General features: G+C 38.5%; 1 protein-coding gene and 1 long non-coding RNA gene across 3 annotated transcripts in view; one reads left to right on the plus strand and one right to left on the minus strand.

Moving 5' to 3' along the window:
* The window catches only part of SYNPO2 (synaptopodin 2), a 163,253-nt gene extending 146,567 nt beyond the window's left edge, over positions 1-16,686 (plus strand). For both annotated transcript variants that reach the window (XM_035030345.1, XM_035030344.1), the window contains one exon: positions 14,387-16,686. In XM_035030345.1, the coding sequence (XP_034886236.1) occupies positions 14,387-14,504 (118 nt within the window). In that variant the 3' untranslated portion in view covers positions 14,505-16,686. The remainder of the gene's footprint in view (positions 1-14,386) is intronic.
* The window catches only part of LOC118027132, a 54,473-nt gene continuing 49,812 nt past the window's right edge, over positions 13,046-17,706 (minus strand). The window contains exon 3 of the long non-coding RNA XR_004683765.1: positions 13,046-13,530. This is a non-coding gene — a long non-coding RNA (uncharacterized LOC118027132). The remainder of the gene's footprint in view (positions 13,531-17,706) is intronic.

Consider the following 17,706-nt stretch of genomic DNA (forward strand, 5'->3'; position numbering starts at 1 on the left):
ATAACTGACCCACAGTGATAAATTGTAGGTGATCGTCCTCTCTGTCCCCACCTCCTTCAGGCCCTTTAAATGAAAGAATTTGGAGATAACTTTCCCCCCAGCTACAACACACACAAAAGCTCTAGCCTAGGTCATACCCATGTGTGATTCCAGATGGTCAATGATTGCTGATCTATGAATTAAATTTTAAAAAGAACTTACCTGCATTAGACTTACCACTTCCAAAACAGGCAAGGTTAATAGCAAGGATGCAACTGAAAAGTCTGCACATCACTATCAGAAAGTGTCTCATAATGTTTAAGAAATAGATCAGAACAAAGTTGAGAGGACCTTTTTGACGGGTGTAACTTAGGAATCTTTTTACAAAGAGATAAGCTCTAGACATTTCTTTTTTTTTTAACTTTTAAATTTTTTATTTTTAAAGATTTTATTTATTTGACAGAGAGAGACACAGCGAGAGAGGGAACACAAGCAAGGGGAGTGGGAGAGGGAGAAGCAGGCTTCCAGCTGAGCAAGTAGCCCAATGCAGGGCTCCATCCCAGCACCCTGGGATCATGACCTGAGCGGAAGGCAGATGCTTAACGACTGAGCCACCCAGGCGCCCCAGTTCTTTTTCCATCCCTGCCCCAGAGTTTTTTCTTTTTTGTTTCCTTGTTTTAAGGGATAGTTGCTTAAGAACTTCAGACATGCATATTACCGAAGGGTCCCTTCGCTCAATCTCAAATGTGTATTTATAAGGACCTAGACATTTTAGTACCTCCAGAAGAATTTATCTTTTATCTTAGGCTAAGACTACACATCCAATGTGGCTTAGAGGGTTGATGAAATGTTTGTAGCTAATTCACCAGGCTTTGTTAATTCACTTGTGATTTGCATGAATCTATCCAGAAAGAGGAAAAAGTTGTTTAGCAATTGATAGTCAAGACTACCTAACATTATATCAATATGAAAGTGAACTTGAGAATGAGGAGTAGTCTGGGGAATGATAAGGAATGAGATCTTTTGAATAAATGTGTGGCCCAAATAGCCAAATTTGCTATAGTATTAATATCCAATATTATGTCTAAGAAATTACATACTGAGGTTTTGTGAGAACATTAAGAAAGTTATAGCAATAAGAGAAGCTGTAATAATAGCTAACAAGAGGGGGAAGTAAAGCATACTAATGCCTCCTGAGACACCTCCTTGAACCATTCATTGGATTCCAGATACACCGGCAATTAGTATTTTCAAGTGAAGTAAATTCTTCCTATTTTGAAGATACATTCCGGGAACACTACTGGTAATAGATGTTGCCACGTTCTCCATTTGTATTTGAAAAATACACCATCATGACTCTCACCGCATACTCTGCTTTAATCTGTATTTTCCTGAGTGGCCTTTTATCTATTCCAGAAAAACAATCATTCCTTTGAAAACCCCAATTACTCTATGGCATCTCCGTGTCTATAAAATGAAATGACATACACGGAATTACTACATAAATTCCTCAGACAAGAAAGACATCATGAAATAAAACTTACTCCTTGCACCAGAGAGATGTGGTAAGGCAATTAAGCAAACTTTTTCCTATTCTGTGCTTAAGAAAATAAGTTATTGGTTATTTCCTGGATGAAGAGTTGTATTTTTTTATTCCTAATTTTAAACATCACTCTGGGGCCATGTTTTTGACGAAGGAAACATAAATATGATTTGGCAGTCAATCTTAAATTTCCCAGGAACAGTAGGTTAAACATTTTCCCCAGGGACCAGGAAATGAATCAAAGGATCTATTTCATAAGCTTAGAAAACGTAATGGAGAGAAAAACAGTCACAAAGATCAAGTAAGTCAGTTTTCTCATACTGTATTTTCCACATCCTTGTGAAATAATATTGTCACATGTTGTATAGTTGTTGATGTGTCTTTGTCATTACCATTAACCAGCTTTGGTTTGTCAGTTTTTTAATGTGATTAGGAGCTGTGATAGAAGAATGGCTTAAAAACATGTCAGGGAGAAATTTGGAGAATGTTATCATGCAAAGGGCCCGATCAAGGTTGTTACATGCTATGCACACATTTCTTAAGAATTATTTTTCTTAAACTCTTAACTGATAAAATTTTCCTCTGAGGAAGTCAAAGCTATTCTATTTGGAAATGAGTTTGCTTAAGGGATATTATAGCTCCATGTCGGATAGCAAGCACATAATCTGTAAAATATATTAAAAAATTGTTTCTCTTCATCCCACTTTTTTTCCTAGGGATAAGTGCACATTCATGGTGACTTTCCTTTTTGTGAATGAGGGGAGGAGGAGATGGTTACCTGGATTTGTTTTAGGAAAAGTATCTAGGATACAATGGACAGCTAAGGCTATATTCAGAGAGTGAAATACATTTTAAGTAGGCTTTAGGTGTAAGTAATAATTTTATACTAATAATGATGACTCTCCTTAAGTGCTTACTACATGCCAGACACTGACAGTTTTCTTTACAAAAGTTATCCAAAAGGTCAACAATTCATTTATTTCATATAGGATCATCAGCCTTTGTTAATTGTGACAGTTCCCTTCTTTTCTCTATAGAAACTGATGAAATTTGAACTTTTGATATGTTACTCATTTTTTTCTATGGTGGGAATCCATATGATTTTTACTGCTTAAATTACTGAGAAGAGAGATCTTCAGAAAATATTTTGAAATGTGTTTAAAAAATTTTGTTATCATGTTCAAACCAATTAAAGTAGACGTTTATAAAAACATATTTAAGGCTTTTCCCCAAGCCTTTATTTTGCCTATATTTTTTTGTACAAAAAATTAAAATGGCAATTCTAGCTTTTTAAATAGAACACAGTATAGTAATAGGAGTGTTTTCATAGGTTATCGTTTTTAGAGTGGCATACTTTTTTGAGGATAAAGGGAGGTGAGAGGGTAAAACATTGCTGTGTAGTTAATTTCTCTTCACTAATAGATTTAGTGCCTTAAAATTTAGATACAATTTTATCACCTATGACTTTCATTTTTAAATTTCCCTATACAGACACATCCCAGCTGTGCGACCTAGGGTAAATTACCTCATTTTTATGCCTCGGTTTCCTGATTTGCAAGATTGGGGATCAGAGGGTTGTGGAGAGGATTCAATGAGTTCATAGAAAAACTTGCTTAGCACTGTGATTAGTACATAGTAAAAATTCTATACATTTTAGGTCTTGCTATCATCGCTATCTAAGATGAAAGGGACCACAGAAGTATATGCAGATTCCTCCCTAACATCGGTCTTCATGACCTTCCATTGAATGTGGTTATTTTTATTCTTTTATAATAGAGGGTTAAGAAAGATCAAGAAGGGCGCCTGGGTGGCTCAGTTGGTTAGGCGACTGCCTTCGGCTCAGGTCATGATCCTGGAGTCCCGGGATCGAGTCCCGCATCGGGCTCTCTGCTCGGCAGGGAGTCTGCTTCTCCCTCTGACCCTCCTCCCTCTCATGCGCTCTCTCTCTCATTCTCTCTCTCACAAGTAAATAAAATCTCAAAAAAAAAAAAAAAGAAAAGAAAGATCAAGAAGTCTGTATTTTGTGCCCCCGCCCCCGCCCGGAGCTAGTAGAGAGGTGGGGTCGGAGGGGGGCTGTTGCTGCGGTATCTGAGGCGTGTGGTGCTAATGCCACTTCAAAGGCAAGGCTCCCTCCTATTTTTATCCCAGTCGGCAGCCTGCCTCTGCAGTTGCCTCTTGAACAAAAGGTTCTGCCAGGTCTCTGACACCTTCTAAGACCTCACAGGCTCTCTCTTCTCACAAAAACAAGAATAATCGCCGTTTGTTGTGGGGCATTCGATTTCTAAACGAAATTTCTCCTCTACCCCTGCTCTTGAAACTGTAGCCGGCATCGTTACCGCTTTACAACCAAGGAAAACACTGGCTGGAGAGGGGGAAGCATAGGGGTAGCAAGAGGTGGAGGCAGGACTCCCGGGTCAGTGTGACATCCAAGTTACCCGAGTTCACATTCTTTCCAGTGTATCATGCTTGCTTCCATTGTCATTTATAGCCCTTAGCCTTTCTCACGAAGGAATTTCCTTCAAACATAAAATAAACTTTTAAAACATGTATTGTGTTAGAACCCAAATTTAATCTAAAAGTTAATCTAAAGTGAATAAAGATGAATAGTCAGCGGCAGAGCCAAGATGAGAAGCACTAGCTACAAGATGGTATCTCTTTTTCTGATGTCCAAGTACGTTTATTTTATTTATCTAAGCAATGTATGGTTACTTGGCTACTTTTCTAGTCAATAATACAACTCATTCGTCCTGATCTGCACTATTCTTGATGAGCAGCATAATGCTGCAGATTTCTGTCTAAAGAAATGGACGCTCTCCTCCATTTTATCGATGAGAGTGCTACAACAGAATTTCCAAAAACTCCACTGGTGAAGAAAACTTAAGATTCACTTTAGGAAGGCAGATCCCAGGAAATATGAGATCAAGATTGTTTTATTAAGAGACTAGAACAAAAATGACCTTAAAATGCTCCTTATTCCTTGACGTCAAGCTTGACTGTATGTGAATCACCTCAAAGGAGCATTTATCCTACATTTATTTATTTATTTATTTATTTATTTATTTATTTATTTATTTATTTTTAATCCTACATTTAAAGATCTCTAGATATAGGAGTTCTACATCTCCATGGAGAAACATTTTTCCTCTTAGCCTGCTTCTCTACCAGGAAAATTAATCCAAGACTCATGAAAATGGGAGTGCCCCTAAGAGATCAGTTAGTAGAAAATGCCATTTCCCATACCTGTTTGCAGTCTCATGATAAATGGCAAATCAACTTTCAGCTTTCCCTTCAGCAATTTTTTTTTTTTTTAAGATTTATTTATTTGAGAGAGAGAGAGAGAGCAGTGGGGAGGGTCAGAGGGAGAGGGAGAAAGAGTCCCAAGCAGACTCCAGACTAAGCTTGGAGCTGGACAAGGGGCTCAATCTCAGGACCCTGAGATCAGACCTGAGCCGAAAGCAAGAGTCACACTCTTTTTTTTTTTTTTTAATTTTATTTATTTATTCATGAGAGACAGAGAGAGAGAGAGAGAGAGAGAGAGGCAGAGGGAGAAGCAGCCTCCCAAGGAGCAGGGAGCCCGATGCGGGACTCTATCCCAGGACCCTGAGATCATGACCTGAGCCGAAGGCAGACGCTTAACCATCTGAGCCACCCAGGCACCCAAGAGTCACACTCTTAATGGACTATGCCACCCAGGCACCCCTCCCTTCTGCAATTCTAACTAATCCCAATGTCCATTATCTTTTTCTTCTTAGGTCTTTTTTTTTTTTTTTTTCACTCTTGCAAATATATTTTAGGCTCTCTTTAGGATTCATGCATAAAATTCTAGGACTTTTCTCATCTGGGGAGTCAGAATAGTTCTATTTAAGCCCTCATGCTTGCACTGCCCTAAAATGCAAATGATTTTACTTGTACCTTAAAATCTTCTACCTGCTTAGAAAAGTTTATTTGTTTGTAAATATTGATTCATCCTCTTTGTTTTGGCAAACATGGCTTGGTGTGCATATTGGTGTGTGTATAGTGAGGGTGGTGGGGATAAGTCTATTTGTGTGAGTCCCTCACCACGTGTAAGTGTTGTGAGAAGGTCTACATCTTGAGGCAAGATGAAAAGTTTTGGTGAAGCTAACCAAGTTTCCTGGTTATAGCAGTCTGATATAGAAATTGTTCATTAATTCAACATATATTTACTAAAGCATCTACTTGCCAGGAACTGTTTTTTTGTCTAGGGATGTCTTCATGAACAGAACAGAATGAAACAATAACCCTTACTCTTACATGGAGCAAAATTCTAGTGGGAAGAAGCACATAAAATAAATAAAACATTTAGTATGTTTAATAGACATAAGCCTAAAGGGAGAAATAAAACAGGGAACAGGATAGGGAATTTTGAGAGAGAGAGAGAGATACAGACAGACAGACACATAGACAATAGTCAAATAGTGATCATATGACATTTGAGTAAGGCCCGAAGGAAAAGAAATAAGAGTCATGCTGATATCTGGAGTACTGTGTTCCAGGCAGAAAGATCACAAGTGTAAAGGTCCTGAGGCATGAGTGTGTCTGGTGTGTTCAAAAATAGCAGATGGGGTGCCTGGGTGACTCAGTCGTTAAGCCTCTGCCTTCAGCTCAGGTCATGATCCCAGGGTCCTGGGATGGAACGCCACATTGGGCTCCCTGCTCCGCGGGAAGCCTGCTTCTCCCTCTCCTACTCCCCCTGCTTGTGTTCCCTCTCTCGCTGTGTCTCTCTCTGTCAAATAAATAAATAAAATCTTAAAAAAAAAAAAAAATAGCAGAGGCCGGTGTGGCTAGATCCAGGTGAGAGGGAAAGAGCAGGAGGAGATGAAATCAGAGATTAAGGAGGGGTGGGCCCGAGCAGATTTTATAGGGCCTTGTGGGTCAATAAAAGGACTTTGATTTTCCTTTTTTGAAATGAGAAGCCATGAGAGGATTTTAAACAGAGGACTAAGTGGCATAATCTGACTCAGGCTTTAACAGGGTAATTTTGGCTGCCATTTGAGAGTAGATGAGAGCAGCAAGGGTGGAACCAGGGAAATCAATTGGGAGATCGTAGCAATAATCCAGGCAAGATTATGCGGCTTTAGTTTAGGATGGTACCAGCGGAGGCATGGGAAATGGTTGCAGACTGGATGTATTTTAAAGTCAGTGCTGACAGATCAGGTGGAGTGTAAGGGACGGGGAAGAGTCAACAATGACTCTCAAGATTTTGAACTGAGCTCATGGGAAGCTGGAGAATGCCTGGTGCTTTCTTCCATTCATGTGCCTCTTCATAGCCCTCTGCTTTTTAGAAATTCTTATGAATGACTTAAAAGGCAAATGAAATGTCCTTGATTTCTGTTTGCCTCTGTTGGAATCTGCCTATGATAAAGTACATATTTGTGATGAATATTCACTGATCATGTGTTTAAGAGAGAAAGTTGTTGAAGGAGTTGAAATAACATTTGAAGGAGTTGAAATAACATCTGAAACAACATTTGTTGGAGACACTTCCACTACTATGACGTATTTAAGCAGGAAGTCAGTTAAGAGAATGTTTTTGGCTTTCAAGGTTTATGGTATAAAATAGTTTGAACTTCAGAATGTATCCTATTAAACTTCTTTGGCTTCTAGGGCTATTTGCATTGCTTTAGAATTCACCTCATTGTCCTATGTAAACCTCAGACTACACTTCCTTTTTAAATGTCAAGTGTTTCCTGCCAGTTAAATCGGTTACCCAGACAGTTTAATAAGGAAGCTAATTAAGCTGCTTCACTAAGTGCTTTATGTGGATAAATCAGCATTGAACTGACATGAAAAGCTGGTGAAGGTAAGCTGAGAAAGGCCCTCAGCTCCTCTGAGCTGTTCAGCTGACTCGAGGGCAGAGCCCCATGTGTGTCTCACCTTCACAGAAGGGAGCGCATCTAAATGTGAGCTCCGCCCTATTCCCTGCCACCTACTCGTGCTTGTGACAAATGGCAAGATGGCAGTAGTAATTAACCCAAACTTAGTCAAAATTTAAATGATTCTTTCCAAAATGTCTAAGATCTCATTTCATTTAGCTTGCTTGGATTTGAATCTTTTTTTAAAAAAGGACTTTTTCTCAAAGCAATTTCATTACAAGTATGGTCTAATATTTGACTAAGAACTCTGGTGTGAAAGTGTGTGCAGCCAACTTCCCCACTCCAGTACTTACTAGCTTTCTACCCTTAGAGAGGTTTCTTTCTTCTTTCTTTCTTTCTTTCTTTCTTTCTTTCTTTCTTTCTTTCTTTCTTTCTTTCTTTCTTTCTGTCTCTTTCTTTCTTTCTTCTTTCTCTCTTTCTTTCTCTTTCTTTCTTTTCTTTCTTTCTTTCTTTTTTCTTTCTTTCTTGTTACTTACCATCTTTAAGTCTCACTGTCCTTGTCTTTGTCCTTGAAAATAGGGACAATAATAGACCCTACTTCATGGGCTTGTTTTGAGAATTATATGAAACCATTACATGAAATGCTCTATGCTCTATGTAAGGCAATTAGTAGCCACCACTTGGCACACGGTATGAGCTGTCAGTGTTGGCTATTATTAAAGGCAGAGGTAGGAAAATGCCTCCTGTGGGTTTCGCCTTTGGTGGGAACATATAACACCAGGTGATTCGTGAGTTCAGTTCTTTGCAGCCGTTGCTGCAGCCATTATATTGGACTGGCTGAATATTAGCATGTACTTTCCTGCACTGAACACTTAAAGGACACATGACTCTAAATACACACAGACTGAATGTTCTACATGCAATATGAACTGTGCCATCTGCCAGATGACAAGGCCCCAAGTCAGTTTGAATGATGTTTTTGTTGTTTTGCTTTCAGTGTTTGTGTTTATGTGTATACATCTACTTAAGATCAAGATAGTATATCTGCATTAGCCTTACCTAACAAACTGAGGAAGAAGGATGCAGAAGACTTGAGAGAATGACCACCACAGATGTTATTTCTCCTTAGTTTGAAAATGAGGGATAGCAATAGGACAGTGAAGGTGTCTAAAGAGTGTGGAAGCAACTGGGAATATGTGAAGAAAAGGCATATAGAAGTGGAAGTAGGTGTATTTTATGTTATTCGGATCCCTGGGGTAAAAGTATGGGAGGCAAAAGTTGGTTCAATGTAAGGAGGAAGTTCTCAACAGTTAAAGCCTAAGGATTGACCAAGATGCCCTGAAAACAAGTGAGCCCCCTTCTCTAGAGCAAGGCCTGAGTGAAGTATAAGGTTTCAACTCTTAAGACTATTTGAATTTCTTGAAATTAATCATTTTTATTTTTAGCCTATATTTCATTTTTAAAAGAAAAATGAGAGAAAGGCCTTAGTGTTCTGAAAATAGTAATGTTACATGACAGGATATTAAAGCGAAAGATACCCCAAGGCCCTCAGATATCAGAGATGCTGTACACTAAAGTCTGATTTCAGATGAAACTACAGACTCTACAAAGAACACAGCAGGGACCGGACTTCCAGCTCTATTACAAAGCTGTCATCATCAAGACAGCATAGTACTGGCACAAAAACAGACACATAGATCAATGGAACAGAATAGAGAGCCCAGAAATGGACCCTCAACTCTATGGTCAACTAATCTTCGACAAAGCAGGAAAGAATGTCCAATGCCAAAAGACAGTCTCTTCAACAAATGGTGTTGGGAAAATTGGATAGCCACATGCAGAAGAATGAAACTGGACCATTTCCTTACACCACACACAAAAATAGACTCCAAATGGTTGAAAGACCTCAATGTGAGACAGGAGTCCATCCAAATCCTAAAGGAGAACACAGGCAGCAACCTCTTTGACCTCAGCCGAAGCAACTTCTTCCTAGAAACATCGCCAAAGGCAAGGGAAGCAAGGGCAAAAATGAACTATTGGGACTTCATCAAGATAAAAAGCTTTTGCAAAGCAAAGGAAACAGTCAACAAAACCAAAAGACAACCAACAGAATGGGAGAAGATCTTTGCAAATGACATATCAGATAAAGGGCTAGTATCCAAAATCTATAAAGAACTCATCAAACTCAACACCCAAAGAACAAAGAATCCAATCAAGAAATGGGCAGAAGACATGAACAGACATTTTTCCAAAGAAGACATCCAAATGACCAACAGACACATGAAAAAGTGCTCAATATCGCTCGGCATCAGGGAAATCCAAATCAAAACCTCAATGAGATACCACCTCACACCAGTCAGAATGGCTAAAATTAACAAGTCAGGAAACGACAGATGTTGGCGGGGATGCGGAGAAAGGGGAACCCTCCTCCACTGTTGGTGGGAATGCAAGCTGGTGCAGCCACTCTGGAAAACTGTATGGAGGTTCCTCAAAAAGTTGAAAATAGAGCTACCATATGATCCAGCAATTGCACTACTGGGTATTTACCCCAAAGATACAAAAGTAGGGATCCGAAGGGGTATGTGCACCCCGATGTTTATAGCAGCAATGTCCACAATAGCCAAACTGTGGAAAGAGCCAAGATGTCCATCAACAGATGAATGGATAAAAAAGATGTGGTATATATATATATATACAATGGAATATTATGCAGCCATCAAAAGGAATGAGATCTTGCCATTTGCAACGACGTGGATGGAACTGGAGGGTATTATGTTGAGTGAAATGAGTCAAACAGAGAAAGACATGTATCATATGATCTCACTGATATGAGGAATTCTTAATTGCAGGAAACAAACTGAGGGTTGCTGGAGTGGGGGGTGGGGTGGGAGGGATGGGGTGACTGGGTGATAGACACTGGGGAGGGTATGTGCTCTGGTAAGCACTGTGAATTGTGTAAGACTGTTGAATCTCAGATCTATACCTCTGAAACAAATAATGCAATATATGTTAAGAAAAAAAAGAAGAAGAAGAAGAAGGTAGTGGGAGGGGAAGAATGAAGCGGGGGAAATCGGAGGGGTAGACGAACCATGAGAGACGATGGACTCTGAAAAACAAACTGAGGGTTCTAGATGGGAGGGGGGTGGGAGGATGGGTTAGCCTGGTGGTGGGTATTGAGGAGGGCACATTCTGCATGGAGCACTGGGTGTTATGCACAAACAATGAATCACGGAACACTTCATCTAAAACTAATGATGTAATGTATGGGGATTAACATAAGAATAATAAAAAAAAAGAACACAGCAGGGAGCCACTCCCGCTGGAACCCCCCAGTCAGGTCTAGGTTGTTAAAAGGTTATCAGAAGACAGCAAGGAGAGAGGATTTCTTGAGGAAGAATTCTGGATGCCATAGATCACGGGATTTGGGTTTGGAGTAGGGTCCTACCCCCTCACCTCCACCCCTGTGAGAGAAGAGTTTCAAAGTAGCTTCTTAGAGGGGCACCTGGGTGGCTCAGTTGGTTCAGAGTCCAACTCTCGATATTGGCTCAGGTCATGATCTCAGAGTCGTGAGATCGAACCCCGTGTCGGGCTGTGTCCTAGGCATGGAGTCTGCTTGAGATTCTCTCTCTCCTTCTGCCCCTCCCCCTGCTTGCACTCTCTCTGTGTCTCAAAAAAAAAAAAAATTTTTTTTTTTTTTTTAAATAGCTTCTTAGAGAGCTTGATATGAGATGTCTGCATGAGGAAGGACAGGAAGGCAGAGTGGATTGGGGTCTGACACTCTCCCAAAAAATCTGGACGGTGAGACATGGGCTGACAAATTGTTTTGGCAAAGAACCAGGAAATCTGCTGCTGTCATCCCAAAGGCAAATGATGTGTGTTCCCCATGGACCACAGCAGGCCAGGAGAAAAGGAGAGCTGGATGGGGTTGTCTTGAGGCCTCTTCAAATAGACCGTCTCATAGCTTCAGCTTCCTTGGGGGTGCAGAATGAGTCACAAGTTACCCATGAGAATAGGGATGACTTGGCATGAATTGAGGACTACAAGAAAAATGTCGCCAGTGATAGGAATCTTCAAAGATCCCGTGAAAGTTTCCTTGTCTGGGCCTACCTGGCTCTGAGAGTGAAAAGCCAGAATATGATGTTACCAAATCAAGTAAAAATTCCCCGCTGCTCTTTGTCTCTTCCCCATCCTTGTCCTTTAAGCCCAGGAAGCCCGAAGTCCCAGTTAGCAAGCTGAGGGAAGAGAAGAAAGAAAGTATAAAGAAGCCAACCACAGTGCCTTCCCTGAAGGAAGTGGATCTTCCTGAAACAGGACCCAGGGAGAAGAGACTTAACTCTTGAGACTGGAGTTTGTTACTGCAAGGGATGGAATATTCTATTTTGAAATAAACTAGTTTGGGTAACTTAAAGTGACCACAGGACTATTCCTAAAAGAAAGCAGAGTGCCACAGGACCTACTAAGTTTTCATCTAGTGACAGTGGAAAAACTTCTTTCATTAAAAAAATGAAAGGGTGGCAGGAGACAAAAAGAAAAAAGCAATTTGATGACACATAATATGTAATGCTAATTTAACATACTGGTTACAGTTAAGTGCTCACAAATCAAAAATTTAAATTCTTTAGATACTAATACAACCCATGGTGGAAACAAGAACCAAGGATCTAACCCATAATATGCTAGGATTCTACCATCAGACATTCAAACTCCAAAATAGAGGAAACACCTCTGTTATTTTCAGATCCCTTTGGTCATTTCTGGCTCAGGGTATATCATGTGGCTTCCTTTAGCCGGCCAAGCAGAGAACAGCCTGAGCCTTGGGACGGAGACTGACAGAAGGAAATAGCACCGAAGAACAAGATGTGAAAATTGCTTTGGGGAAATACGTTTAAATTAGGGGTTTGGGTGCAGGCAGGGACCAGAAGCCTGTAATGTTTGGGGCACAAACAGAAACAACGTACCTAAAGAACTATTTATTTATATCACATTTGCATCTCTCATCTCTGACAGTTTGTAAGTTTATGTACTATTGTTAGCACTTAAAGGAATATGAGGGCACGTTTGGCAGTCTGAGGAATCTGTAGGAGAGCAGTAGTCATTTTGTTCATTGAGGTAATTGCTCTCTCTTCCTTCACAGCCAGTACTGCTACTATATTTGGCCTATTTGTTATTCTACAGGAGATTTTTTTTAACTTTGATGCTATTTAAAATTTTTCCTCAAAAAATTTTTTTTCCTCAGAGAGCCTTACTCTTTCAATATCATACTTCATAATTCTACTTTTTACTCACATATTCAACTGATTAACATTTATGCCTTAGCTAGTCTAGCTAGTCTATCTAGTTGAAAGACTTTATCATATTGAATGTTAATATTTCTCACGGTTTAGAAAATTCCCTATTGATCCTGTCAAGATAGGTAAAGAGTATCTAAAGTGACCTTCCATGATTGACTAACCTGCCCCTGCAAAGCTAACAACAGTACTGTGTTACATGTTTCTTGAGGGCAAGGACTTCATTTAAATCATCTTTGTATTTCCAGACTCCGATGAGTGTGCCTGGGAAGTATTAGGTGTTCAATAAAATTTTTGTTAAATGAGTGAAACCAATGCATAAATAATGTGAAATGGAAATCAAGTCCAAAATGGTAACTAAAATTAGGCTTTTCTCCCCTCCCTGATTATATAGTCCAGAGAACTTATTATTAGGTCTAGATTAGGATGAAGAGATTGATGAAAACAACATTTGTTAGGACTCAACCATTATTACTGAAATTTTAATGATAAAAAAGAGATAGGCAAGATTCAGTATATTGACCCCCTAATTCTTATATGCAAGCCAAGAATGGACCACCTACCTTCTTTTTGTGTCTAACGGAAAACCAAAAACAAACCATTTGAATCTAAGATAGTTTGTCAAATCCAGGTGTTGGTATTCACTTTAAATTTAAGGCCTTGGTTAAGAAAGAAAAGCTGTTGGAACCGTTTATGAAATTTGGATGCATTTTTAAGCATGGCCATGCTTTTTGTTCCAGAAACACACAATGTTATAATACTTTCAAAGTTGACTCATTTCCCCTAGGTGTAAATTTGCTACTTTTTGCCAGAAGTTTGTCTAAGAGAGGTTCATGCAGACAGGAACGTGTGAGGACGTAATGTAGATAACTAGTCTTCAGGGTTCCTGGAAATAGAGAAGGGGCAAGAGGAGAGAGAATACAAGAGCTTTCAGTAAATTATATTTCTGCATACTGACAAACCAAACATTTCACATACACAGGGGAATGTTGCAGGGACACAAAATCTCAAAAAAGTAAGGAATGTAATACACACTAAAAAAAAAGCAAATCTCAGATGAAACAAGGGGCAGGAGTGTTTGTCTGAGATATGGGTAATATCCCATGCTTAGGAAATGAAGATCCACACGGTCTTCAGCGATGTAAAATAGATTTTGAGAAGAATAAGTCCATCCACTCCTTCAGATCAGCAACATTAAATACATCTAAGTAGCTCTTGGATTTTTTTATTTTTTTAAATTATTTATTTATTTATTTATTTTTTGCTATATTCAGTGGCCCAAAATAAGATAACAGATTGGAAGTCACTTGGGAAAAGTAAAAAGCCCAGTAGCTCATGGTCTGTTTCTGGGATAGTCAATATGTTTTGTTTATTTTGTACCGGGAAAACAGGACCTGAATGAGCGTGGGCTGTGTATATAGATATGAATATGTGGAGGGCAGATAAGGGCAGCTCCCAGTGATAAGAGTCACAGCGGTGGTGGTTGTGCCCAAGAGAGATGGTAGTGACTGGGGCTATGGGTTCAGAGATGGAGAGCAATAAAAGTCCTAAGTGAAGAACAAGTCCCAGGCCAGAGCTAATAATACACCAGGCAGAGGCAGCCTGTCTTGGCTTTAGGACTAAGTATTTTGGGGGTTTGATTTTCACAGTGCTCAGTAATGTTGCCAAGATTACTCTGGAATAACAGTCAATCAGCACAAACCAAAATGAATGAGATATACTAACATTTTCATTGTTTCTAGCAGATTGGACACTCCCTTTCTCTTCCTGGAAGACCAGTCCCACCCACCATCTCCACAACATCTCCTTGGGTATTCCAGCCTGCTTATAACTACTCTAGCAAACCAACTGATGAGCTAGAGAAGGCAAACAAGAGACTAACTCCTTGGGAAGCAGCAGCGAAGTCTCCTCTTGGTCTAGTGGATGATGCCTTTAAACCCAGAAACATCCAGGAATCCATTGTGGCAAATGTGGTCTCAGCAGCTAGGAGGAAGGTGCTTCCAGGGCACTCAGAGGATTGGAACGAGGGACTGTCCTATGTTCCTCAAGCCCAGAAGGTGAATGTGAGCGCATTTGCAAGGCAAGAATATAATGTTGCATCTTTACCTAATAATAATATGTCCACCAACTCCCAATATGGTTCACAGTTGCCATATGCATATTATAGGCAGCCTTCCAGAAATGATTCTGCAATAATGTCCATGGAAACTAGGTCTGATTACTGTCTTTCAATAGCTGATTGCAACTACAACCCACACCCAAGGGGATGGAGGCGCCAAACATGAATGTTAGAAAAACTGATCTTGTGCCATCTACAATAGTAATTTTTAAAATATTCCTTTGTAGGGTGTTTCACTTTTCCGGTAGATTTTGATTCACTTTTGGTCTTGGCTTGTTCTCAGAAGTCATTTATTTGAGTTTGTGTGTGTGTATACATATGCACACGTGAGTGATCTCTTCCTTGTCTGCTCATGATAGAGAATTTCTTTGAGGAAAAAATTCACTTTCTGCATTGATGTGCTGACACTTATATCTAATTCATAATCTTAATTCAATTTATTCCATTAATATGAGGTAGTCTAGGCAACTAAACGCTGCTCATTTAAAGTGAAATTAAGTATTTTCTTCTAAGTGTCTTAGTCTAGGAAGGAATTAACGAAATATGATGCACTAATTGTCATTAGCAGTAACAGCAAGGAACATAACGTGGGAGAAATTTTCAATGAGAGCATGCCATTGAATGATAATTATATAAAAAAAGATTTCCTTGATGTTGTTTTAAACATTTCTCTGAAACACTATCAAAAGTCCAGTGAAATTCAGTTTTTTAGAATTGAAATATAAGTGTTCTCAGAAAGAAAGAAATATTTGACAGAAAGATAATTATACAATTCAGAAGGACTTTTGAGGCAAATTGTGTAATGTATGGGTAATAGAAAGATTTAGGTATAGAATTTATTTTTAATCTATTTAAAGCCAGCAGCCTGAGACAGGAATAGATTCTGGGCTCAGGTATCCTCATTTGTCAAATGAGAAGATCAGATTATTTAATCTCTTATATCCTTAACAGCTCTGATATTCTGAGATTCTCTCATTGGTAAAATGGCCTTTGGTGCATTATTCATTTTTGTTGCTCATCATATAAATGCAGGATTAATTTAGGAGGGGGTTAGGTCATCAGTATAATTAAAGGTCCAAAAGGAATTGTTGGGAGACAGGTTTTGTGCTATGTGTTATGTGGAGGGAGGGTTGATGTGAAGAAAAATAAAATTGTTAATGGATTTAAGGAAGTGGTAGATGGATGTGTCTGTTATTATGCAATTGTAGGTCATGACCATTTATTTAGTTACAGAAAACAAAGCCATCACCAGGATGTTCAAAGGAAGCTGAACAGCTGCTTGGTCAATTTCATGACCCATGCCTTGTTAGCACGACCATGAGACAATCAGACACCTGCTTTTTACTGCCATACCCACAAAGTATTCAGTACAAGGAAATTCAAAGTATTTAACATCATAAACAAGAATTGAGAGCATTTTAAAATAAAAAATATTCTGAGTATTAAAATTTTTCTTAGATTTTTTAATGTGATTATTTGGCTTTGTTTTACTCTTTAAGTCTTGAATTTATCATTATAATGGTGTCTTTCACAGAATAAAACTTAAAAAAGAAAAAAAGAAACTCCAGGGTCTAAGTGATCCCTTATCTTGGAAGTAGAAGATTAAAAATCTGAAGAAATTATATGTTCTTTTATTGATGGACCCAACCAGATACTAATTTGTTTAGTTATAAAGAAAAGATAAATACTTCTAAAGTTATATTGTTAAATTCCCTTAAATTTATGTACTGTTAATTCTCTCAAATTATAAAATATAATTATTGACTCCAAAGACTTTCTATGGAATCTTAAAAAATAATGCCTGGTATATTGATCAGTATGTCAGCAGATTCTTAGGAATCCCCTACAAAAAGTCTTATTTGCTTCAAATTTTATTATATTGGCTGAATCACTCTAGATGTCAGTGTCTTAAGATAAGGGTCACTTAGCCTGGCAAGATCAGATCCTATTTGATTGCTTTCTTTTATAAATGCTAGAAGTGTTTTCCATTATTCCTAGGATTTAATATACTCCAACTCCAGAAATTGGTATATATTAGATTATCCACTAAAACTTTTACTGGACTCAAAATAAGAAAAGCAGACATTGTAAGCTTAAATATTATTATAATAAAATAGCCATCTCCCTCTTGGAACGTACTAGATCAAAATTATCATTTGTGTGACATTATCTGAATTTATTCTAGACATCAAGAGAAAGACGATACATGGCAGGAAAGTTGTACATTTTTCACTCACAAAGAAATGAACATCTCATAGTTTTATTAGAAATTGATGTTTCAAGAAGTCATTTGTAGATAGAATTCTGAAAAGCAGAAGTGCCAATGTCAAATCATTACAAAACATATTGTAGATATTGAATCTCCAGTTTATTTAAAAATGAGTAAAGTTAGATTGCTTATATTCAAGCTAATGTTTGAGACAGGAGACCTGCCACACTGAGATCTGATTCTTATGGGTAAGAATACCTTATATCTGTAAGATCAAAACAGCATTTTTAGAAGAGCCATTGCTTGTAAATATATGCCACATTTGTGAAGATATTTTTCTACTAGTAGTAATCACATAGGTAGACAGAGTTCCTATTTTACCATGGATTAAAAAGCATGCCCTAAAATGTTACAGTATGCCAGTCATAGGGACACTAATTTGTCACCTTTCTGCCAAATTGAGTTTAAATATCACATCATTGCATGTGTGTGAAGTGTCCGCTATTAAAATGACTTAGATTTTGTCTAGTATTTTGAGTTTTATAAATGCATGGGTTCTAGTCCATTTATTTCTGAATATGTTTCTTTTATGTTTTGGCACCATCACTCACACTGAAAAGGGCCACCCTATTAGGGCTCAAGCATATATATGTATTAATGAATTGAAACTTTGGATAAACGATTGTATCAGATAGGCTCAATTATTATATTTAGAGAGGAACTGTAGAAATGTT

This window comes from Mirounga leonina, unplaced genomic scaffold, assembly GCF_011800145.1.
Source record: "Mirounga leonina isolate KUSES-001 unplaced genomic scaffold, KU_Mleo_1.0 Mir_357, whole genome shotgun sequence".
NCBI lineage: Eukaryota > Metazoa > Chordata > Mammalia > Carnivora > Phocidae > Mirounga > Mirounga leonina.